This window comes from Uloborus diversus, unplaced genomic scaffold, assembly GCF_026930045.1.
Source record: "Uloborus diversus isolate 005 unplaced genomic scaffold, Udiv.v.3.1 scaffold_334, whole genome shotgun sequence".
NCBI classification, from domain to species: domain Eukaryota; kingdom Metazoa; phylum Arthropoda; class Arachnida; order Araneae; family Uloboridae; genus Uloborus; species Uloborus diversus.
Window position 1 is genome coordinate 118,767 of NW_026558499.1, and position 24,941 is coordinate 143,707.

At 30.8% G+C, this 24,941-nt stretch overlaps 1 protein-coding gene across 1 annotated transcript in view; it reads left to right on the top strand.

Moving 5' to 3' along the window:
- The first annotated feature begins 5,156 nt into the window (after positions 1-5,156).
- The window catches only part of LOC129233324 (FHF complex subunit HOOK interacting protein 1B-like), a 29,401-nt gene continuing 9,616 nt past the window's right edge, over positions 5,157-24,941 (top strand). Inside the window, exons 1-9 of the mRNA XM_054867373.1 lie at positions 5,157-5,296; positions 6,703-6,967; positions 7,622-7,851; positions 9,522-9,672; positions 14,132-14,290; positions 15,883-15,969; positions 16,735-16,785; positions 21,248-21,415; positions 21,504-21,583. Of these exons, the coding sequence (XP_054723348.1) occupies positions 5,157-5,296; positions 6,703-6,967; positions 7,622-7,851; positions 9,522-9,672; positions 14,132-14,290; positions 15,883-15,969; positions 16,735-16,785; positions 21,248-21,415; positions 21,504-21,583 (1,331 nt within the window). The remainder of the gene's footprint in view (positions 5,297-6,702; positions 6,968-7,621; positions 7,852-9,521; positions 9,673-14,131; positions 14,291-15,882; positions 15,970-16,734; positions 16,786-21,247; positions 21,416-21,503; positions 21,584-24,941) is intronic.

Here is a 24,941-nt window from a genome sequence, read left to right on the forward strand (position 1 = left end):
AATAAAATGTATTGATCATTTCTGCCAGTATAATATTGAACTTTCAATTTACCTATTAAATGTAAGTGAACAACATAATTTTTCCAGGACAATATTTTCGGGTCATTTTTCTTTTTTAAATTTAATTTATTTTTCAAGGTGGAAAAAAGACAAGACAATGCCCTTTCTCCAGCTTTTCTTACAGATTATTCTTATGATTATTTTAAAATTTGTATAACCAACAACTGGAAAAAACAAAACAAGTGGATAATCTAGCTTTAAAAGTAGATGAGTCAATGTTATTTTGAGGAAAGCTAAGATTGTAAGACAGGTTCATTGAACTAGTAAACAAATCAATAATAATCAAACATGCAACTTTTAAACATACAGTGACTGATTGTTGGAGAATACATGGTTTGCTCATTATCAGAGTAGGTAACAAAGGAAACAGTCAGGAGTTTGGAATTTTACAACTGAATGTAGTCAGGAAATCGAAGAATACAGCAATGATAATATCCCACGAAATTAGACAAAATGCTCAATTGTATGGTTGGAATAATAACGATGCCTTTTTATGCATTATTATCATGAAGATAAGTAAAAACAACTAAAGTCACAACTTAAAATATAAACACAACAATATAAACATCAAGGTTTTTTAATGAGAATTACCGAGGCTTTCACGGATTTGATGCTTTGATTAAAAAATATATTATTTAAAGAATAATACGCATTTCTGAAAGCATACATAAGAAAAACATTAATGACAAAAAATAAAGTAATAATAGCAGACACCGCTACCGCTAGAACATAGAAATCCAAGTTGTTTACTAATACTGTTGGTTGGATAACACTGACGTCTAAAATGGGAATATTAGCAGGCAATTATGCAAGATGAGTGAAAAATTATTGTACACCAAGAGAGGAAAAAAGTTGATCATAAAAAGTTATTATTTTAACAAAAAATACACCGCATATTTGTTTTCGTGTATGCAAAAGAGGTCATGAAAAATAAGATAATAAGAATATAATAGTCTTAAAATCATACCCAAATGTAAGCAGTGCTTGAGGCAGTGTTTAAATTTATACTATCCATAACTTGATTGCTGAAAAACATAGCTCAAAATTCATAAATATCAAATTCAATTTAAAGCTGGATTTAATTTTGCAACTGTTTGACAATGTTACGAATACAGTAGGAACTACTGAAAAAGCTAATAAAACATAATCCAGGTATCAGGTGTCAACATTAAACTGCAGAAGTTGACATTGAAAGACACTATGAGATTTTCATCTATTAAAATTGCTTGATTTTAAGCATACACAAACCTCTCCTAACACAATCGGATACAAACCGACACCATGTTTACTCTCGACCACCTGTGGCGGAATAAATATTGCACATTATTGAAAAAATAACTCAAGTTTTTAATATCAATTATACTTATGTATACTGCATTATTAGTGAAAGCAATAAAAAGTGCCAAGTTAGTGCTAACGACAATATAGTATCAACAAATAAAACAATAATCTAGTATATTGAATTCCCTCTTCGTCGAGAGTAGATTACTCATGGCGACCAATTTAGGGTTCAGGTTAGTAGGTGTTTTTATTTACTTTTTGGACGTTTCAATTAACTCTTGAAATATTGCTTTAACAGCTGCAATACGAAGTTGTAACCGATGTTTTTTTTACATAAAATGTATTTAAATATTATATTTTAATAGCTGCATTTATTTCATACGTCCTCCCACCTTTAGTTGTATTTGTTAAAGGTCTAAAATGTTCAGGTGTTAATTGTTTACTATTTGATGTGTACGGTATTTTTCTTTAATATTTCCCAAAATTCGATATTCTTATTCAGAAGATTGATAAATTTTGGCCTATTAATGTTTCAATCCAATTGCAGTTAAAATTTTCTTTAAAACATAAATTTATTTAATGAAACATAATACCATATTAGTGTTTTTCACTCTTGATCCAAAATTACTGAAATTTACTTTGAAATAACTAGTTTTTGGTGCCAATTTTCTAGCAGTTCGTAAATCTTTTGATGCTCCTTGCAGGAATTATATAACCTACCCCCTTCAATACTTGCATTCCGCCGTGTTCATCAATTATAAACATAATTTTTAAAAAATCATCTTTTTTTTTTGCATGTTAAACTACAATATTCATGTTGATGATTTTTGGAACTTTGAAAATGCTGTAACGTTTGCAAGTTTTTTTAAAAATAAGTTTTGTACTTTTATAGTGTTCTTTTTATGAAATGTGTTTCTGTTCATATACATCATGTCATACAATCCGTCCTTGTGTCAACTGATTTAATAAAAATTGATTTATTTTTAAGCAAATGCCAGCATCTGCAAGTTGAAATAAATAAAATAGGTCACAATCAAAAAAGCAGAGTAAAACCTTTTTTGTTGCATGGCCAATTTTATAGTATTTTGTCCAAATTTAAATACTGCAACACAAGAATGGATGCAAGGAAGGGTGGTTGCCCCCCTTGAGAGACTCTGCAAAGGCAATTTTTCCAAATTAGAAGCTTTAAAACCAAGGCCCTTTTTGATGACATTAAGGAAAGGAATGGGATTCAAATCTCCTTGCTGGAAACTTTTTAGAATTGAAGTTTAAAACGGGAATTTTAGATGATTTTCGTTGGTGTTAGGAGGAGGCGTTTAAAGGTCCTCACCCGGACGTTTCTTAAAATTTAAGTCTTAAAAATGTGACTGCAGATATCTTTAGGTAGAGTTCAGGGGGAGGAATGGGCCCTGTAACTTTTCTCGGATAGTTTCGCGAAACTGAAGTCTCAAAAAACGCAATTTTAGACGGCCTTTGAGAATGTTAGGAGCAGGGAGTTTCGAAACATTCCCCCTGAATTATCACGAAATTGAAGTTCTAAAATGTAATTTTAGAATGCCTCTTTCAACAGAAAAGAAAAGGAAGAGGTTTAAAGACCTCTTTGGTAAAATCTCTATATTTTAGTAGTTTTATATAAAAATGCTATCTCAGCCTCCCCCCCTCCCCCCATCCGAAGCATGCATAATTGTATACTTTGTAAAAGATAAGTTAAAAAACCAACCGCCCCTCCTTGAAATATTTCTAGATCTGTCCTTGCTGCAACATGACACTTTTTTTTGCCATAACTATTTAATTAACAGTTTGATCAGCACAAAACTTGATTTTGAGTTCGTCATACTGACATACAAACTGAAATGTGCTAATTAAACGGAAAGTTAAGTAGTTATGGCAAAAAAAAAAAAACATGTTGCAGACTCGATATTTGGACAAAATACTCTGCAATAGCTTGCATGGAATGTTTGCCCACCTCTCCAGTTATCAAAGTATGAAGTTTTAAAATCAGCCAAATTTTAAAGAAAAGTCTCCAAATTTAAAGATTTAGCTAGAAATGGCAGGCACTACATGACTTCACCTTCTGCATACGGCACATCCTCCTTCTACAGAGGGACCGTGAAAGACTGAAAGATGTTCTCTGTTTCTCACCAAAACTCCCTGCGTTTTGCAACTTTTCTTAAAAAAAATTCCCACTTTAAAACCTTGTAATTGAAGTTGAATAGCAAGGAAAAATAATTTATACATCTAGGGGTAGGAATTGTCATAAAATACCTAAAATTTAAAAGTTGTCCTAAAATTCCTAAAATTTGAAGCTTTCTCCTAAAATTCCTAAAGTGTTCATTCTATTCCATACTTGCTCAGAAAAAAAATTCAACCTAAAAATAAAACTTTTCATGGTAATATGCCTATATTTTAGGATAAAATGAACTTGCTAGACCCTAAAAATTTTTCAATAGTACTGCTGCCTTTTTCTGGAGAAGAGCAGGGGTGGGGAGGGGGTTGAACCTTAACATATACTCAATATAAAGCTGTTAGAAATAGATCTGCTCATTATATTTTTTGATGAAATAAAATTTATAAGAAGTAGCAAAGCGAACCAACATGCTCCATCTCCACTTAGATCGTGGTGCATTTTTAATCTTGAAGATTTTCTTATTTGTTGTTGCTAGGGTTGGTTAAACTTTTATAGAAAATACTTAATTTGAACATTTTTTTTTTTTTTTTTGTCTCTTTAAGGGATTTTTAACAAAGGAAGAATAAAAGTTCCATTAAAATGAGAAATATTCCTCTAAATAATTGAAGCCATTCCAAATTAAATAATCTGTCAAATAAAAAAAACAAGCTTTGAAATAACTTGCAAAATCTTATTAAAATAATTTGCAAAATCATTTTTAAATGCTCCATTAGCACGTAAAATAATCAGCTAAATAGATGCATCAAGTCAAAGATAAATGTTTAAAGTTCCACTTAAATGCAAAATTAAAAAAAAGAAGCAAACATGGGAACAATGTAACAGTAACTTTCCAATTTTTGCCAAGAAAGTAAGCTTATCCCCAAACCAAGTGGTATATCCAATAGAGATGAGACGGGCTCAGCCCGGACCCGAAGCGGGCTCAAGTGCAGATATTCAATCGCCAATCTCCATACAAATTCAAAGCAAATAAACATTTTCCTACTTTGAGAAAATGAAAGTAACATTTAAATCAGTTCAATTGATGTCAAATTTACCCCTCCCCCCCCCAAAAAAAAACCAAATAAATAAATTAATTAATGCTTATTTAGTATTTTTTTTACGATTACTATTGCAATATGTCCTACAGTAATGCATTTGAAGTGGAGCATTTTAAGAAAATTTAGAAACTTCTCTCTATTAATGAAGAACATTTGACGTAACATTTTTCATTAACAGAGAGATCATGTCAGACTGTAGAAGGCTTGGTTTTTGATACAAGAAAGTTTCCTTCGGGCTCGGGCGGGCTCGGATTTTGGTCCGAGACAATATCACTCGGGCTCGGTTACAAATTTTCGGGCTCGGGTGGGTTCGGGCTCTCAAAAATGAGCCCGAACTCATCTCTAATATCCAATTGGAAAAGTGCTAATATTTGTAACATAGGTAGTTTAAAGATCAGTAAAAGAATATTTTTCTCATATCAGCGCTTTTTGGGTAAAGATTTTAAATTTAATGTGCCTATCTTCTTTAAAAAAAGATAAACTTTTTTAAATTTATTTAAGGTGGTCATGCATCAGTTATCTATGCTTCTTTTGACAATGAAAACACAGAACAAGGCGATACGCTGATGTAAATTGGACCTTGAAACAGGATGAGTTGGATGTTCAAAAGAGACAGCCCTCTTCGCTCCAGTCTGAGGAGGAAGTATTCTTTTAAGTTGCCTGAGGGGGCTGGCTTAGAAGTATTTCAAACTCATTGGCAGCAAGCGTATAGTGTGATAGAAAAAAATGGGTTTGTATTTTATTTTTATGTTACAGAACATGTGATTCAATTTATTAAATTAAACAAAGGTGGAAAATCAGCACCAGTTTCCAATGTCTGATATATCTTAATACAAAAAGGCAAAATTAGGTTTTATTGTCCAAAAACATTGATACTAAGAAAATAAATGGTTGAAAAACTTTTATCTTGGAATAAGTCCCTGATATTCCTCCGTGTCAAATCAACGCACTGATTTTACCTCACCCTCTCAGATTTTGATAAAATTTGGTACAGCAGTAGTGTTTATAAGGGTATAGAAAAATGTAAATTATTTTTGAAAAATACGAAGCCGTTTTGAAGAAAAGTACCAAACATGGGTCAAACCACATGACTCAATTTTCATAATGACGTAGAATATTTTCTAATTAAGATAGAAGGCTGAAGCAGGTGCCATTTGCCAGCCTTTTTACTGAAGTTTTCAATGATATGCAACATGATTAGGTCTGAAAATAATATATTTTCACTAAATTTAAATTATAATTTTAAATCCTCAAAATGTGGCACCTTAATATTCTTCAAAATGTTTTTGGAAAATTGTTATATCTAAAGCACTATCATAACATAATACAGCATGTTTTAAGTAGAGAAAGACATTTATTCAAGACATGAAATTAATTCTATTTGAGTTGGATAGTGTCAAGTAATTGATTACAAGAGTGTTTCCTTGTTTGGAGCTCTGTGTGATTGTGGGGGAAGGGTGGTATTTCATTTAATAATAGTTTTCTGAAATTAAGTGTTTTTTTCATTTGTCATATTGTTTTGATAAATTAGGGTGAAGTTTGAAAGTAGAATTACTCTATGTTGTTAAGCTACTTGTATTAATTAATCAAATTCTCAATCACCAGGTATCTTCATATTTTTGTGCCTGATGCATTGCAAGCTACGAGTTCCACTCTGATCTGCTAGTATGCAAGGTTTAGGCTTAAGTCCAGCAAATTTAATTTGAATAGAATACATTGCTAGTAAACGATTTATTGATTGTTGATTGAATTTCGGCTACAAAGGTTCAATACGCAAATTTTAAAATTAAATATACATTTCTCTTATGATTTATCATAAGGTAGAATTTTGAATTTAAAGGACAATATCTTATATAATAACAATTGTAAAATTCGCAACATAAATTGTTTCAGTCAAAATCAGAGCTCATGATTCGGCCTGGCTGAAGCTTTGTTCCATCTCTAATTACTACTAATAAAAAAGTTGCTGCTAAACTATAACCGCCTCTGGCAATTAACTGAAAATTTGAGTTTTCAGGTCCATTTTATGCACTATAACAGATTTTTTTATGTATCAAAAATGGTATATGTTTTTAATTACCTTTTTTAATCGATTTTTTCTTGAAATCTATTTTTTATAATTTTCTTCTTTTTAAGATCTTGGCAACAGTGTTCCATAACGAATGATGATGTGAGCAGCGTCATTCACCATCTGGAAAAAATGATAACCCTTCTTTTAGAAGAAGCACAACACTCTAATGTTTGTATTAAGAACGGAAATCCTCAAACTGAACCTGAACCCACTGGTCCTTTACTCAACTATTTATTAAAAGAAGGATGTTTGGATAAATTGTTGTCATGGTCTATGCGAAGTGGAGAATATGTAGATATTTTAAAGCAAGAGCAACTCAAATTTTATGAGGTAAATCATAGAATTTCTGAATGACTTTGTTTATAATCAGAATTTAACCATAATGATAGGAACTAATACTAAATTTAAAATTAAAAAAAAAATACTTTGATTGCCGGCCCCATATTAAGATGGACATGCTAGTTGCAAAAGAGTTAATTTATCCCCTAATCCTTAAGAGCAAGGGTGCCTATATGGGGGGGGGGGGGGGCTCAAGCTACCCCACCTAGAATTGAGAACTTCCTTGCTTTTAGTATTTTTTTCTTTGCAAAAATGTAAAAACCATTTCTTTTCCAGCCATTGATGAATACTTTATTAAAAATGTCAAATTTTAATGTCTCTAATCTGTATTGAAATCGGTTTCCATGCGGAAAATATCTGAACCCCCCCCCTCTTAAAATTTTGTGTATGGGCGCCCATGCTTAAGAGAATGATTAACAATCGTTTTAAAAGCCTTGCCAGTTTTTTTTTTATAATGTTGCTTATTCATAAAGTATAATTATGCCAAATATACTTGGAAGATTTATTTTTAAAATTAAATATTTTTTGTGACATAAGATACTTCATTGGTGTGTTTGAAATAATTAGCAGTCTGAGTATTAGTATTTAGTATGATATGAACATCCTTTTAATTTAAGATCATTATTTCTTGATTTGGTTTTGCAGATCTTAGTCACCAACTGTCATCAAGACCTCTTGTTCCACAAACCAATTGTTCGTCCCCTTCTGCGACTGCTGGCCTCATGTGGTGAATGTGCTCATATTGACGTTGAGAAAAGGCTCATCATATTGTTAAACACTTTGTGTGTCTGTCTTACGCAGTTTCCTGACCTGTTGCAAGTATTTTTTGGAGCAAGCTCTGACCATGGATCTACAAGGTCAGAAAAACGAGACATGTATGTTGGCTGCATGGGTTTGTTTTATTTCGTTATTCCCCTTTATTAGTTCATTATTTTGGTTTGAAAAAGTTTTCCTATAGTGACCATGAAATTAGTTTCTGGAACATTGAATGTTTTTCTTTCAAAAACTGCTGTTTAATATTTAGCATGTATAGTTACTTACTGTTCATGTTGCATTTTACTTGCATGTTTTTTAAATGAAATGGTAACTAGTATTTTGGTATTGACAATTGACTTACATTCGTATTTGCTGTACTTTGTTACCTTTTTGCTCTGCTCTTAACTGATAGAGCCTTGCATTAATCTTGAGTAGTCCTTGCATATCTTGCTTTCAACTTAAGTACTTCTGAAAGTGAATTGAAAAGCATGTGTCAAAGTAAAACTCTGCATTATTTTTATTATTATTATTGTTTTTAAATATTTGTGAAGACTAAAAATGCCCTTTGTAAAATTAATTTATTAAAATTATCAGAATCAGTAGGATGCATTTTTTTTCTTGTGGCATGTTCATTTGTGATGCCTCTCAGTTCAGTGTAGTGAAACTTTGATTTTTATAAAGTTATTCTTGTTATCTTGATACAGTTTCTTACGCATCTCACCCTGATTTCTCCCCCCCCCCTTCCCTAACTTTATTGATAGAAATGATTCTTTAAGAGAATCAATATTGCATTGCTTAAAATTTGTTCTTCTATGCAGTTATGATTTTTGAATTTAAGTTAAATTTTTTAAATTAGGGATTGATAAAAATATAAAAATAAGCTACAGTAAAACTCCAATTATCAAATCAATTGGGACCAGTCCCATTTCGATAGTCAAAAATTTGAATAACTGGATTTTTTCCAAATATATGTCTAATTTAATTACTCGGGTGTTTTGATCCGGAAGTTCTGGAAATATTGGGTTGCTGTTCCTGAAAATTTTGGGCTGATAACACATTCTAAATCATTAAAAAAGTAAAATAAAAAGACTTTTGAAAGTTTTTTTTTTTTCCCCAATGATTTTTGCATGCATATTTGAAGAGTTTTTACTGGAAGTGGATTGGAGGAGGGGGGGGGGGGGGGGGGTCAAGCTTCATCATAGTTTCAGAAAATTTCACTGTCTTCAGAAAATTTTACTTGAATCCACTATGACCCCTGTATCTTGAAAATCGATTAAAGTGAAAGAACAATATATTAATTAAACGAAAGGTAACACATGTTAAGCATACTTACAGATTCTGTGCATTATTACAGTATGTACATACCATACTTTCATTTTTTCCTCAACAATATTATTTGTTAATTAGAAGTAAGTTATCACCTTTTGTAAACCTGGGCTAAAGCAGAACTATGTGCGAAAATATTTAGTCGTGATGTAGGATGTCATAACCAGGTTGTCAATATTTTTGTATCTAATATTTATTTTTAAGAGGGTAATTTCAGCAAAGTTGGTTGGTTAAGTTAAATGGTTAAGTTAAATGGTTTTTGTATCACAAGGTATCAATAATTTTGTTCAGAAATAATTATGAATCATATTGTTGTAAAAAGTGTTACAGATATTTTTAAGGTTTTTATATTTTACTTGTCTGTATATTTTACTATGTTGTAATTTTCATATCTCATTAACTGTTCATGAATGACTGAAATTCTGTTTATTAATCTAACTTTTGAAAAATGAAACTCTTTTAGGTTTCTCATATTTTCACTTTTGATTCCTTTTGTTCATCGAGAAGGTGCAATTGGTCAACAAGCTAGAGATGCTTTATTGTTATGCATGGCATTATCTCGGAGAAATGAGAGCATTGGTGTCTATATTGCGGAACATTCCAACTTTTGTCCAGTAAGATATATATATATTTTTTTTGTTTGTGAAAATTTTTACCTTTCATTTAAGGTGTTAGAGCAGCAGACATTTTTTAGCTAAAAAGTACTTTCATACTTGTTAGAAATGCATGCAAGTATTTTTTTCCATAGAAGTATGATAAATAACACCAGCTGATTTAGACACCTGACAGTGTGTCGGATGTTCATAAATCAGGAATGTCTAAAAACTGGCGACGCATCTGCCTATGTGTAACTTACACGAACCATTTCATACTACTTTCAATCCCCTCATTTCACAAAAACTATTAGATCTACATTCTTGAAATTTTCTATCTCTAATAGAGCTGCATAGAAGACCTATAATCCTAAATTTCATGAACTCCTAATAGTAATAGAATTATTAATGTTTAAAAGTTGTTTTTTTTTTTACACTGACTGGCTTTCATCAAAATGTTTACACATTTCTAAGTACCTCACATGCTTGAAATTTGGCACAAAGATAGATTTTCATGCATATGTAAAGGAAAAAATCTGAAAAGTCAGAAAACTACATTAATATTGCAAAAAACTACGCTGTTTTTTATGAGCATTACAGTGCAATCACTTCACGGCACATTTTCAAAATGTTTCGCCAAATAAATCAAAACAACAAAGCACCACTTTTCAAACGTTGCCAATACAAGATTGTTGAAGTTAAAATAAAGTGTTTAACTTTTATACAGAATCGGGCTTTAAACAATACTGAAAGTTTTACTGAAATGAAAAATGATCCATCAAATAATTTAATGCACCTTCTACAGCTTGAATTCACTATCTTGTGGTGGTTTAAGAATTCAACAAAAGAGTTAAAACATTCAACTCCTTCTTTGAGGTAAAAGGTAGGCTTCAGACATTGGTAGTGATGTGGATCGGGTAAATACCCAGCGGGTAGATAAATATTTTTTGGGTATTTATCCGGGCATTTACCCAAGGCCTGGGTAAACACCCAAAAACAGGGTATTTTACAAAAAGATGCAAAAAGTGAATGGGATTTTTTTTTGTTAAATCTAAATATGAAATAATTGGTAAAACTGATACATACATATGTATTACACAGTTTATAATATTTTTTGTTGAAAGACTTGATGAAATTATGAAAGAAACATATTGTGAACCGAAGAATCTTTCTCTACAATGTCATAATTGGAGAAGTATAAGCTAGTCAATGATGAACTTCAGGATTTCAAAGTCACAATCTAGATTAGTCATATCCAAAATGAAAAAAAAAAAAAAAAAGAAGAAGCATGAGGGATGTTTGGAAGGATAATCTGAGAAGTTATTAAGACTATGATGTTATTTATTTTATTGCTGTTTAAGTGATAATGTGGCAAATATAGAAACCGTTTTCACATTTATAAGCACAAAAAAATTCGCAATGAAATCACTTCAAAATTTTCTGTGGCATACAATTGAAATTGTGAAAACGATAAAATGAAGCCGTGTATTACAAGCAATGTTCGTCAAAATTCAAAACCAAGAGGTGGCGATATCTGCTTCTTCTTTAAAACTTCCAGTGAAAAACCAGATGAGGCAGTTATTTGTACTGTTTCCAAAGTTTAAAAGCTAACAAATTTGTACTTCAAACTCTAGCAGTCAGTGAATACCAGTTGTCCAGTGAATTTAAGAAAAGGCTCCTAGATGATTAAGTTTTTTGGCTTCGTATTGATAAAATGGTTCATATTTTAGAATCAATGGTGAAGTTGACTTTATCTCTGGAGTCAAATGATCCGCAAATACATTTAGTCAATGGCAGTTCAACGAATTAGAGATTATGTTACTGGAACCCATGTCACCTTTGCAAAAAAATGAAGAAAGAGAAATTTTGAATAAGTTTAAAGAAAGGAAAGAATTTGGCATTGGTCCAATTCATCTTGCTACAGATATTTTGGATCCAATGATGCAAGGCGAGGATTTGAAACCACCTGATCTGCTCGATGGTTTAACGTTTATCTATCAAGTTGGGAAGCATATGAAATTAGATAGTGTTCAACTGAAGACTGAACTTGTTCATTATAGGGAAAAGACTGGGATATGGGGAAGGAAAATAGTGTGGGAAGGATTAGAAAGTATGAATCCTTTGTTATGGTGGAGAAGATTACGTGGAACCAGTATTATATAATAGAAGTGGCTTTGTGAATTTGAAGTGCTCATGTCATGCAGAGACATACAATACACACAATAATTCTTTAAATATGTGATCAAAATACAATTTTTGGGCAAAAATTTATTGTTTTGTATATGGTTGGTTATATATATACATAGTGGAATACATACAGAAAAGTATTTTAGTTGAATATAAATTTTTGAAATAAGTACCTGGGTAAATACCCATTTTGGGTATTTACCCGGGTATATACCCTGGGTATTTACCCCTAAAAATAAATACCCGGGTATTTTACATCACTAGACATTGGTGATGTAAATATAATTTCAAAGGAATAAAGAAAGAAAAAATAAATGTATATTTTACGATCTACATTATGATGAATCCCCCGGGCAATATAGAAATTGCAGAAAAATTTTGCAAACTGTGAGTCTTAGCAATTTTCCCAATTTTCGTCATCAAATTTGTGGATGCTAAAGACCTAAGAGCTAAAGTACTTCGGCCATACCGATAGTGGCCGAAACAGACGATTATTGCCCTAAATTGGCGATTGCCCCAAGTCCCCAGTCAAAGAAATATCTTCGAAACTACTAATAACAAGAAATCAGTGCACCGTAAAAGCAGGAAAAAAAGGGAGTCATATATTTGAACATGCTTTTACATTTAATTGTCTAAATTCCAACATAACCTTTGATTTAGCTTTTCAAAAATTAATGATATCCCAGCAAAGGACAAATGTGGAAAAGGAGGCAAGTTTGGTTGAAATGAGGATCAGGGTAGGTGTTGTCACCGACAAAGAGTTCAGATCTATCTAAACGGGTACCAAGTTCCATAGCAGTTCTTCATAGATGCTGGATTTTTTCTATATTCTTCAATTCATTTAGAAAACCATTTTTTTTTACTTTCTTTGATATTGGATTTAAAACTTGGCAAGTTACTTTATAATTGGAGTAGATAAATGTTTTGAAAACAATTAAAATTTTAATATCAAAGAAAGATATAAAAAAAAGGAAGTTTTCTAAATGAATTGAAGATTATTGGAAAATCCAACATCTATGAGGAACTACTATGGAACTTGGTACCCGTTTAGATCTGAACTCTTTTGTCCTTTACAACCAGGGCTGCGGAGTCCAAAGGAAACTGGCTGACTCTGACTCCTGGATTTTGAAACGTCCAACTCCGGCTTTATTTATTTATTTATTTCAATCCCCCCCCCCTCATGAGATTACTTGAAAGTCCCACTTTAAAAAAAGGGATTAATTTCTTTCCCTTTAATGTTTAATCGATTTTAATCAAATCGTGTGCTTTCAATTTTTTAAAGCTGTAACTTGAGAGAAAATTTCAGACTTTTATTTCATTTTTACAGAAATTTAATTGTTGCAAATTGAGTTTAAAAAAGAAAAGCTTTTCTGTCAGACTTGTACTAACTGAAAAACAGATTTCCTGCAATGGACCTGATTAATAAAATCTTCAGTTAGAGTATCCATGTAACTTATTAATACTTCAAGTGTAGTTGCTACTTTTTATGTATCATGACTTTTCTAATGAATTGGTTCTAGAAGTAATTTTTAATTTATTTTTAAAACACAATCCCCAAGGGCCACCTCTTATATTAACAAAAATCTTTTCGGAGAGAAATTTTAAATTTTGAATGTTTAAAAAAAAATTCTAGATAACTGAAAGATAAAGAAGGGGAAAAACAGATAATCACACCTATCCAAGTTTTTAGCTGATCGTAAAAGCTGAATCCAGAAGGGAAATTGAAAATTCTTTCAAAAACTTAGCTTTTTTAATAAAATCAATGAAAAGTATTTCATTTTTTAAGAGGTAGAAAATGGCAACAGAGACAAATTTTAAGTTATTAGCTTTCTCTGATTGGCAACCAACAATGAACTTGCTGCATATGAAGTGTGAAAGGCTTTACTAAAAAAAAGTTATCATTTCAGTTCTGTATAGTTTGGAAGTTTAAAACAAATTCAATCATATGCATAAAAATTCGTTCTTTCAATTGGTACCAGTATTTTAAATGTGCAAATAAGTTTTCAGTAAAAAAATTACTAAAAAATGTTAATTTGGTGCTTAATGTTTGTATTAATTAAAATCCTACAAAGATAAAGCTATTTGAAAATCAGTTCATTTATCAGTTGAGAATCTTATTGTATAGACTAATCAGTGGTGGTTTTTAATTTTTTGTTTTAAATTTATTTGTGCTAAGAAGCTGTGAACTTTTCTAAATATTTGCTTAAAATGTATTCTCATGAAATGTGTTCTCTCAAAAAACACAACAACTTAAAAAATACTATGTTGTTCAATTTCATGATGTTCACCTTAGGTGTTAGCAACAGGACTCAGTGGCTTATACTCACTGCTCCCTAGAAAACTGCCCAGTGTTGCTGAAGACTGGTATCGATTTACAGCTGAAGATATAGCTGAAATTTCTGATCTTGCAATGTTTCTTAATTCTCTAGAATTCTGCAATGCAGTAATTCAGGTAATGTGAAAATATATTTTAATATATTTGTTTTAAGTATGCGATGCAAATTGTTCTATGAGTCATGAGTGCAACTGCTTAGTTAAATATTTTTTTGGATTGATATTATGTAACTAGAAACTAAAGCCTTTTGAAGTGGGCATCATTGATGTCGCCCAAAGTATCCAGTTTAAATTTTATAAAATGAATTTTTTGTTGTAAAAAGAAAGTTGTATGATTTCTGTTATAAAAGTTCAAGTCCCAAACCTTACTGTGCTTCTAATTTCTTATTCAGGTATTGGAAAAAGAAACTAAACAATTTTTAAATTTTTTTCTTGTAACAATTTTTAAATTTTTTTCTTGTAACAATTTTCTTGGTATCTTGAGCAAAGTTTCAATTTTAAGCAAAATTCAGTTCATCAGTTTTTTACAGATGAGATTGTTTCATTTCCAAAACAAGACTAAATTTTAAACTTGGCACCTACATACAGGGTTTCAAAACATGATGCTTCAAAACTTGGTCTGAGAATACAAAATTCATCTAACATTTTTGTGCAGCAAACTAAAAGTTACTAAAACCCTTGGGCATCAGTACACTGCATCAAATCCTGTCAAATTGCTTCTTTTTCAGATCTTTCTTAAGGCAAAGGAAAGAATAAGAAAAGGCGCTAGTAGCAAGGTTGGGGCTGTAGGGGGCTTGCTACAGTGACATGCTTGCGCTTCGTTAGCTCGCATCTCCCATTAGCTCACCCTGTAGGTTGAACAGGAATGTTCAACCTACTCAGCAAAAACCAGTCTTGAAACTTTGAACAAACCCTGTGAGGCATTCAAAGCTAAAGGGGATCAAGTGGTTCATGAGATTGATCCACTTTAGCTCTGAATGTCTCTGTTAAGTAAACTCCTTTATTTTCTTAGGTTGCTTGATAAAAATTAGTGAGACAGATGCATTTTTTATTAGTATATATTTGGAAAAACTTAACATCGGAATAACATTTCAACAGCAACGACCATTTCAAATATGGTGAAGTAATAAATGTTGCTTGAATGGTCAAGATAATCGTAATCATTGAAACACTAGAAAATCGCCCGTCAAGGTATGACGGGTGAAAATTGCTTCTACATTTGAATGAAGCCATTGCCTGTTTGGTGATATTTTGATTGTTGAAATTGTAACTTAAACTCGAATAGGTAGCGTTCACTGTTGACCGTTTTTTTCGTTTCTTCATTCCCCTGAAATGACAGTCTTACCAGTAAAACAGTTAAGTTACCCAATTAAGTTCAGCCTTGTCACAATAAAGCCTTTCCCTGCATCAAATTATCATGCCGTGAAACTCGCTGGATACTCGATATTATTTATATGAGGATGTCCAATGTTATTGATGTGTTGACAATGAGTGCTAATGGTGTCTTTAAATTACTTTAGCCAAAAACTTTGATAAAATATTTAGCAAAGGTATTACTTTAAATAAGAAAAATCTAGCTTGGATTTTTCTGACTTGACCCTAGTCGGCTGTAAAAATGAATATTTAGACACAAGAGTATATATGTAATTTGAACAGGTTTCCTGAAATTTAGTTTATTGTGTTAAAATATAATGTGGTATTTTCTTTTAGGTTGCTCATCCTCTAGTCCAAGAACAACTTATGGAATACCTTTATCAAGGTTTCCTGTTTCCAGTCTTGGGGCCTGCTTTACATCAGGTATTTTTTCTCCCACTTTATAAGACACCAAGCATAAAGATTTTTTGAAATTGCTGTGTTATAAAGGTTTTGTCTCAATAAAAAGAAAAAAAAATTAAAATATTTATATTAGAAGGCAAAATTGTTTGAGTTGTATTTCTAATATTTTGATGGAGGGGGGGGGGGGGGTACAAAAATTTGTGTCAAGTGAAATCTTCTAGTTTTCCCAGAGTGAGCCATGTTTTGTTAACATTTATGAAGAGCAAAAACAACCCAAGTTATTGGTTTAAGATTAGTTAAGTTATTGGTTTTATATTTAATTCCTTTGGGCTTTTCAACTATTAATTTGTAAATGTGTGTTGCATTAATGCCAGGAGGATTTATTTGTTTTTGCGAAAAAAATACTTTAGATATAATCATGAAGCTATTATTAAGGCTTCTAAAATTGATATTCAGGAAAGGTGTTTTTAAGATTGAGCTTTTATGATGTATGAATGAAAAAATAACTTTATAATTTCAAATTAAAAGTAATTTTTAAAGAATACTAATTTCTTTCTGTAGATAAAATTGTAATTTAGATTTTCAAAGTAGAGTATTTTTCAAGGATCCCAGATTAATATTAAATTTGTAACGTCATCTGTTTTCACAATTAGTTGGGCAAAACTCCTTTTTTTGACAACAATTACCTCATTATATTCTAATGAATTGTGTTATTGTAAAGTAATATGCACCCTATTTCTCCTCTATTTTCCACTTGTTGCTGTGGCATTTGTATGGTGACATCAGGAAGCTGTAGCAGTGCCTGTAGCCAGGCTTGAAAACACTTCAAAATATTTGGTCAGTACTGCAGTTGATTTTCCTCATTGTGGCTTTGGACTTGCGGTGTTTGTCTGATCTGACATTAATCCTGTCAAATAACAAGGAACAACTCTTAGCACTCTTGTTTCACCCCTTGCCTCAGCTGCCAACCTTTGTTTATCATAAGTATGGTTTTGGGGGTTCCTTATGGCACCCTTTAGTCAAGGCTTAAACTTGTCATTAATAAATATGAAATGACTTAAGAGAGTGTTATTTATCTGTTCAGTAAAATATATTCCGTAGGGTAATTTTCCAAAAAAAAAAAGAGAAAAAGTAACCAGCAGAGAAATAAAGAATTGAAATCTTAATCGTACCTTTTGAGCTTATTGCTTTTTGTTTTGATTTCATGTCTCTCGAAAAGTTCACGTCATGGAAAAATTTAGCCAATATAAATGAATCTGAGAGAAAAAAAAAACATGCGAAAGTGTTTAAAAAAAAAGGAAAACAAATAATAAAAGGAGTTTGAAGTTTTTCTGATAAAAATAGAACTTGTTAGAAATTCAGTGGGGAAAGGTTTGAACAATTTTTTACTTAAATAAATGGAATGTTCAAGTTATAGATTAAAAATTAATCTTTGGAAGCAGAAATTAATTTTTTTGAGCGTTAGCAAAATTGAATAAATTCTATTTGCCGCAGGTGCATTTATTATTCTCTCTCTAATTGTTGAAATCTATGTTTCAAACCAAATTTAATAAAATTCAAATCAAGCAAAATATTAAAGAAAAAAAGTTTTTGAAATTTAACCTTTAAGAGCTTTAAATCCAATTTGAAGCTACATTGGTGTGCAAAAATTAAGGTGATGAACGTAAGTTAGCTTGGAAGCTAAGCAAGGCAATGAATGTACCAAAAGAACAGTCAGGAAGCCAACGCGGTACCTCATGCAGATTTATGACATGCTTTAAGATGAGATCAAAAGAATATAATGCAGGGTCGAATCAAAGCAATATTATTATGTTTCATGCAAAAAAACTTCTACATGATATTACATTTGAAAAACTATTTGATCCTTAATTCAAAGCACTATACGATTCACCTTAGTTTAAGTGAAGTTAATTTCTTAACAATGCTGTCGGTTTTCCGGAATAAAATTAAATAAGGAAAAATGTTCATTAATAATTTGTAAGCTAGACGTAGTAATGAAAAGCAGTAAGAGGAATGAAGTTAAAAGTTATTTATTAAATTCTGTTTTTAGAATTCAAAAGTTTTGCAAGTATTTTTGCTATTAGATATGTATAAGCAAGATGAAGTGTGAAACGAATAAATACCTTTGTGCTTGAAAAGTAAAAAAATAAAACAACTTTCAAAGGGACAAATTAGCAGGAACACTACTTACACATGTTTTGGTTACAATGAACCCCTTTTCAATGCAAAAGAAGTGAGTTTATGGATGAAAAGACATTTGACAAAAGCAATCTGTTGCATTTCTTGCAAGGACAGATCCAGAAATTTTTCAAGGAAGGGGCGATTGATTTTTATTACCTACTTTTTACTATGTATACTGATTTCAAAATATTGATTACAAAAGTTTTTGACTTTAATTCCGAAACAGTTAGGAGATAGGGTCATATACCCAAACCTCCCTCCTCCCAACATCAATGAAACTCCTCTAAATTTGCATTTTTTGAGCTTCATTTTCGAAATATTACCCGTGGAGTGTCCCTCAAGGGAGGGGCGATCGCCCCCATTGCTCCTCCCTTGCATCCGTCCCTGATTTCTTAGAGCAAAGCAATGTCAAGCTTTTAAAAGGGGTTTCTGGAAACACAATTATGCTGTTTCCCTGCTAATTTGTGCCTTTATATGTTGCTTTATCTTCTTTTAAGTTTAAATACGAATTAAAAAATAGATTTTGTATCAATAGAAATGTAATCTAAATTCTTCACAAAATGAAGTCTCCTTAAAAGTTTTTTCAGAATATTACTGGTTTCTTTAAACCGTTCAAATAAACAAAATAGTTGGTAATACTGAATATAAAAAGGTTGGCAGCTTTTTAGTGCATGCTTGTGATGCATGTCATGATATTTTGCATGTAATTAACCTTAAGTTTTCGAGACTAATATTATTTGCAGTTATTTCTATTCGCTTGTAAATGTAGTGCTTAGTTGCATTTCTTAGACTGTAAAAAGTAAAATTTTTAATGTATTCTGTAATAAAAATATTTGAATTCTAAATGTTTTCTCATTTTTAGGTTATAAATTATTTTTGTGTTTGATGTGGTCTAGAAAATGATTTTAACACTTTACTAATTTCCATATAAAATATATTGAATATGTTTGGAAGGACATCACTTCATTCTTTTTTATGGATGGTGTTTCTGTACGGAATGTTTTTCATGAATATATTTATAGTTTTTATTTAAAATATTTTAAAACCTTTTGATTACATATAGATTTATTAATTTTGATAAGGCTTTGAGATTTAAAAAATGCATAAAAAACTTCATAAACTAATTCATTTTAGAAAGTAAATTTCAGAGCTTGACATTGAAGTTATTGTTTTTGTTTTTTGGCTCCCTTTTATTCTTTTTATGCCTTTTTATTTATTTGAGGTAGTAAGAGCTTTAGAGAGAGAAAGTGTATTGAAAATGAAATCTTAATTGCTTTAATCTTGAAAAAAAGTACTAAAGCATATTAATTATAAAATTAACTTTTATTAGTTGTGTAATACATACTTCAATATTTTTGGTGAATCAACCAGTTTTCAAATCACATTGCACATTTCTTCTTGCAAGCCACCACAGTGAGAAAGACAACTGCTGTGACTGTAACTTTTATGTTGTATTGCTTTTGCTTCCATAACTGAGATTTTATGTATTTGTTTTTCTCTTTTTCATGAAATGCTGGCTGTGTTTAACATAGCATTAAAAATTATCAATGCTTAGCTGACTGTGTGATTAGCTTGAATATGCACTCATTGCCATTAAAAGCATGCAATTAACTATAATTCAGATGTGTTTCTTAGTAGAGTCAAACCTCGTTTTAACAAACCCAGGATGTAACAATCTCCTGGTTGTGGTGAACCTTTTAAATAGACTGAAGCCCTATGTTAATATATTTTTAAATGCTTGTAATGATCACAAAACTCTAGAGAATTGGTTATAGTGATCCAAAAATTTTGAACCTTTCATGGCATTTGCCCCAGCTATGTCCCTTACCAATTTTTACAAAAACAAGCACCATCTTTTGCAATAGTTACCCCCATTTTTCACCAGAATTGCCTAGTCCAAACCACATACCTCACCTATTGTACCTCTGATAATATTGTGAACTTTACACTGACTCTAACAAAATGAAGCAAACTCTGAAAGCTTTTTTCTGAAGGGGGTTATGTTACATTTATTCTGAAATTGAAAAGCAACAAAAGCCACTTCTCAATTTTCATGGAATTTTCCCTCTCTGAATTTACTGCAGCTGCTATTTGGCAGAATTTTAACTCTAGGGCATCTGTCAGAGTTTTGAGAAAAACATTTTATGACAGAAACTAGTCAAACAAGTAGATTTTTTTTTCTTTTACATGAAAATCAACATAATTTACATAAAATTCGAAAGCTTGTAACGAAATATAATATTTTTCTCCCATAAATAAGAAAAAGGTCATTTTTTATAGTTTGTTTAATACAGAGTACATTAGTTTATACTAATATTACTAATTTCATCCTAATCACTAATAGAAATGTCATATAATAAATATATTCATTATTGAAGTATCTTGGCACATTTGGACTTCTTTTTTCTTAAATTGAAAAATCAGATGTAGCAAACCCTGGATTATTACGATCTCTTAAGCCAGTCCGTTGAAAGATCATTGTAGCGAAGTTTGACTGTATTTGAAACCTTTTTGTTGTGTATATGAATCAGCTTTGTACGCCTGAAAATTCTTGAAGACTTCTGGAATTTAATTTAATTTTTTTCAACTGAAAACTTTTGAATACTTTGGAATCATAGTTTTTTTTTTTTTTGGAAATTATGTTTTCCCATGGAAATTAAAAATATTTCTAAAACTTTTGTTTTTTCCCCTTATCAAAAATAACCAGTTGGATTTTCATGTTAGTGAACCTGAATGATATTATCTCATTTTGAACCTTTGAGTAAACCAAGATAAAGCATTGCATCCATGTTTGACTGTTTACTTTCTTCACAGACTTCGGTTCTTGTGGAGATTTCTATTTCAATCAAATCAATCTCCCTCCATATTGTGTTCATTTTTCATGAAATTATACCATTATGGAAATCTCGTTTCATGGGTGCTTTAGTAAGATGATTCAGACAGTACTATTTTATTGAAAAACACTTTTCTTGTTGTGTTATATGTAATGCATTTTTCTTTTATTGTGTTTGAAAAGAAAGCAACAAACTGAACTTCAAATCCAGAGCTGATTTAATTTTTATATTAGTCAACTATTTCTTGAGAGTATTATTTATTAAATTAGCTTTTGTGTTTTTAGAATACAGTTGAAGAAATAATTGCAACGACTGCTTATCTTGAACTTTTCATGCGCACCATAACAGAACCAATATTACTGCAGATGTTTTTAAAATTCATTCTGACAGCATCGTATGATGGACATAGGGTTTTAAATTCTTTAGTTGATCGTCTGGGAGCTCAAAGTCGGGTAAATATTGTTTTAGAATATTCAATAATCTTTTAAAGTTTTGAATTGAAAAGTAATACTACATACTGTTTTTCTTTTCATATTTTAGTTGTGTCTTGTTACCATGGCATTGTTCAAAACTTTGTTGGATTTGAATTGTGAAGATGTATTGTTTGAGTTAGTGTTCAGGTGAGCTTTATTATTATTTGTATGTATAAAACTTAAATGTGTTAAAACCCATTTATAAATAAATACAAATGCTTTAATTTAAAGATTGTTTTATTTTCTTTATTTCTCCCTTTCTTTCTTTTGAGCAATGACAAACTGCCCTCTGATGACTATCTTATCCGACTTTTTGATGTTCCTATGATTTTTCAGATTATCATGAGGATGAGAATAAGTCTAGCCCATTGTTTTTAATATTTATTTGGAGAGACTATTTTTTGTCATGGTAGCAAATCGTCTGTGCTCATTCAAGGCGTAACTCAAGCAGATTTTACATTAAAATATTTTTTTTCCTGTATGTAAAATTTTTGTTGACCTATAGAAGAACACCTTTTTTGACAAACTTAATAGCAAAACTTTAACTAACTACAAAATTTTCGGAATTCTAATTCCCATCATTTAGATTGATAAAGAATAAAAAAAATACCATAACAGTATACGCTGTAAATATAATTTTTATGACAAGTGTACGAATGCAAATTGACCATATATTTATATCTTTATAACTGCGTCCTAATTACCTTTTTTTAAAATGGATATGCCTCATACTACCTAATCTAGAACATCACCAATTGACGGGTGCAAATTTCTTCTCCATTTCTATTCAATTTCATTTGTAGAAACAAGAAACCCAACAAGTAGGGTCCTATCCCAATTTGTGATTGCGAAAAACATAATTTGAATACAAGATGCTCTACATTCAAATGAATGCCAGGAGCTGAATGCTGGATGTTTTTATACTTTGTATTAGTACTTGTTTTTGTTGAACTTTGTAAACATGCATGGAAAACTGAAATTTTGTCAAGAAGCATTTTTTAGAGATGTTTGAAATAATTTAATTGCAAATTAGATTTGAACAATTGTGCAACAAATTTTTTAAATAAGGTATTTATTTTAGAAAAAGAAAAAAACCTAAAGCATGAATGTTTTATTCTTGAAAAAATGTCTCATGCGTAACACTAAGTTTTTTATTTCATTCAAGTAACTATTAATTAAATATAGGAATAACTGTTGTGGTTTGATAGTATATTAAAGCATGTATTGTCAACCAACAGCAATATTTTTTGAAGACTGTGATTAACTTTAAAAATTAAAAACTTAGGGTTAAGCACAGGACATTTTTTTGAGACTTGCTCAATAGTCATTGTTCACAAAACATTTATCTTTTGTCTACATCTTGATACAAATTAATGACAGAATGTACATAGAGGGAAAAAAGGAAAAATTAAAAATCTATATTACTTACTTAAAAGCATTCTGTAAGATTCAAATAGCTAATAGATGCTATTAAAGCATTGAAAATAAAGTAATCAACCTGGTATGCAGGAACCATGATGCGTTGCTAACTAAAAAATTCTTCATGAGCAGGTTGATTCATATAGATATGATATTGGCAATCAACAAAATACCGAGACAGACTCATTATGTACCGCACTCATAACCCCTTTGCACATTTCACTTAGATTAACACAGTGTGTCGAAAATTATTTATTAGTATTTAATTTATTTTCTTTGCATATTAGCTTTTTACTATTGTTTTCATACTATAACTTATGTAAAGTTACGTTTCCTTCAGGTTTACTCTTCATTCCAATAGAATTTAAAGAGAAAAATTTACATTTCGATAGGCAGGGTATCCGAGCATATGGAAAGTCGGGGAAAGGCATGGATTTCGACTCTGATGGAAAATGGTCATGGAAAATCATGATTTTTAGCATAAAAGTCTCAAAAGGCATGGAAAATGGCAACTGGTCATGGATTTTGGGTTCAAGAACGTGCATATTTATTGAATTCTACATATTAGGTGCAAAATTTATGCATCTTAGCCATTTCTTATGCTTTTATGCACATCAGTCCCGATTTTTCACATGTTTTGAGATCCGATTGCATCCGCGTCTATAAAACTCGCTCAATTTTCTTTACTGTGTGATTCTACCATTTGGACGTTTATAATTTTGTGTTTAGCATTATTTTTAACCCTCCTTATATGTCTAACTAGTGGTACCCGCACGGCTTTGCCCGTAATAGAAAATTAAAAGCTCTTTTGGTTCGCCTATATATTTACAAATAACGTATGGTGAATTTTCTCGCCAATTGGCTTGTACCCATGTTACGGTTCCACGTTATGATATTTTCGTAATTTACTTGTCCATTTTATGATATTTTTGTTCTTAAAATTGGATTGGAAAAAGAACCTCATCGAATTTTCGAAAAATCGCTTTGAGGTGCACACTCCCATGGTACAAACTAACTTTGTGCCAAATTTCATGAAAATCGGCCGAACGGTCTAGGCGCTATGCGCGTCACAGAGATCCTGACAGACAGAGATCCGGACAGAGGACATTCAGCTTTATTATTAGTTATTAGTAAAGAAAAAGATAAAGATTGTATAGTTGGGGACTTGTAGATTTCTAATTTTGCCGCTCACATTCGGCTCAAAAATTTTAAGTCATTTGCATCTGAGTTACTTCAAGAGGCTCATAAAAATTATCATTCTTTTTCAGCAGTGTCTTTAGTTAATGAACATTTTAGTAAATAAAATTGGTCTTAAGAATTAAGAACGTTTAGGACAATGATAAAATACAGGAATCAAGGAATTTTCAAGGGTAAAATTTTTAAAAAGTATGAAAAGGATGCAAGTTACTCAAATTCGGGAATTTTTTTCAGTATTTCTTACTTATTCTAAAATTTTGCGAGTGTAATGTCTGGTAATATAAATTATTATAGATTCTTTTTTTGTTTATAAATTTAAAAATATTTATTTTAAAAAATTCAAAAGAAAAAAATAAAGGAGAAAAAATAATAAAAATCAAGATTAAATTTTTCGTTGTTCACCAGGAGTCTTACATCATTATTGCTGTTTGTAGGGAGCTTCCTTTATTTTGAAAAATTATTTTGCAAATAAAACTTTTTTTTTGGTATTTTGAGTGATTTGAAAATAGTTGTATTTCATATCAGATTTTTTGGAAAAAAAAAAATTGTTTGCATATAAATTCTTACATATATTAAAATTTTGTATCATTTATTGGGAATTCAAAAATTATTTTCCTAAAATTTTAGATTTATAAATGTTTGTCTTTGGTAACAATATAATTGTTTTATGTTTATCACTAGTCATTGATGCATAAATTGTTTTTTAATCATAATAGCAGCTGAGCTAGTGACATTTCACTTTAATTTGAATTTTTAGAAACATATGTCCAAAGCATAGATCAGATGGTTGAAATTTAATTTTCACAAAACATGAATTCAGATATTCTTGTAAAAAAATAATGTTTTTCTTTATTTTTTTTTTTCTGGAAAAATTGCATGCTGTGAGTCA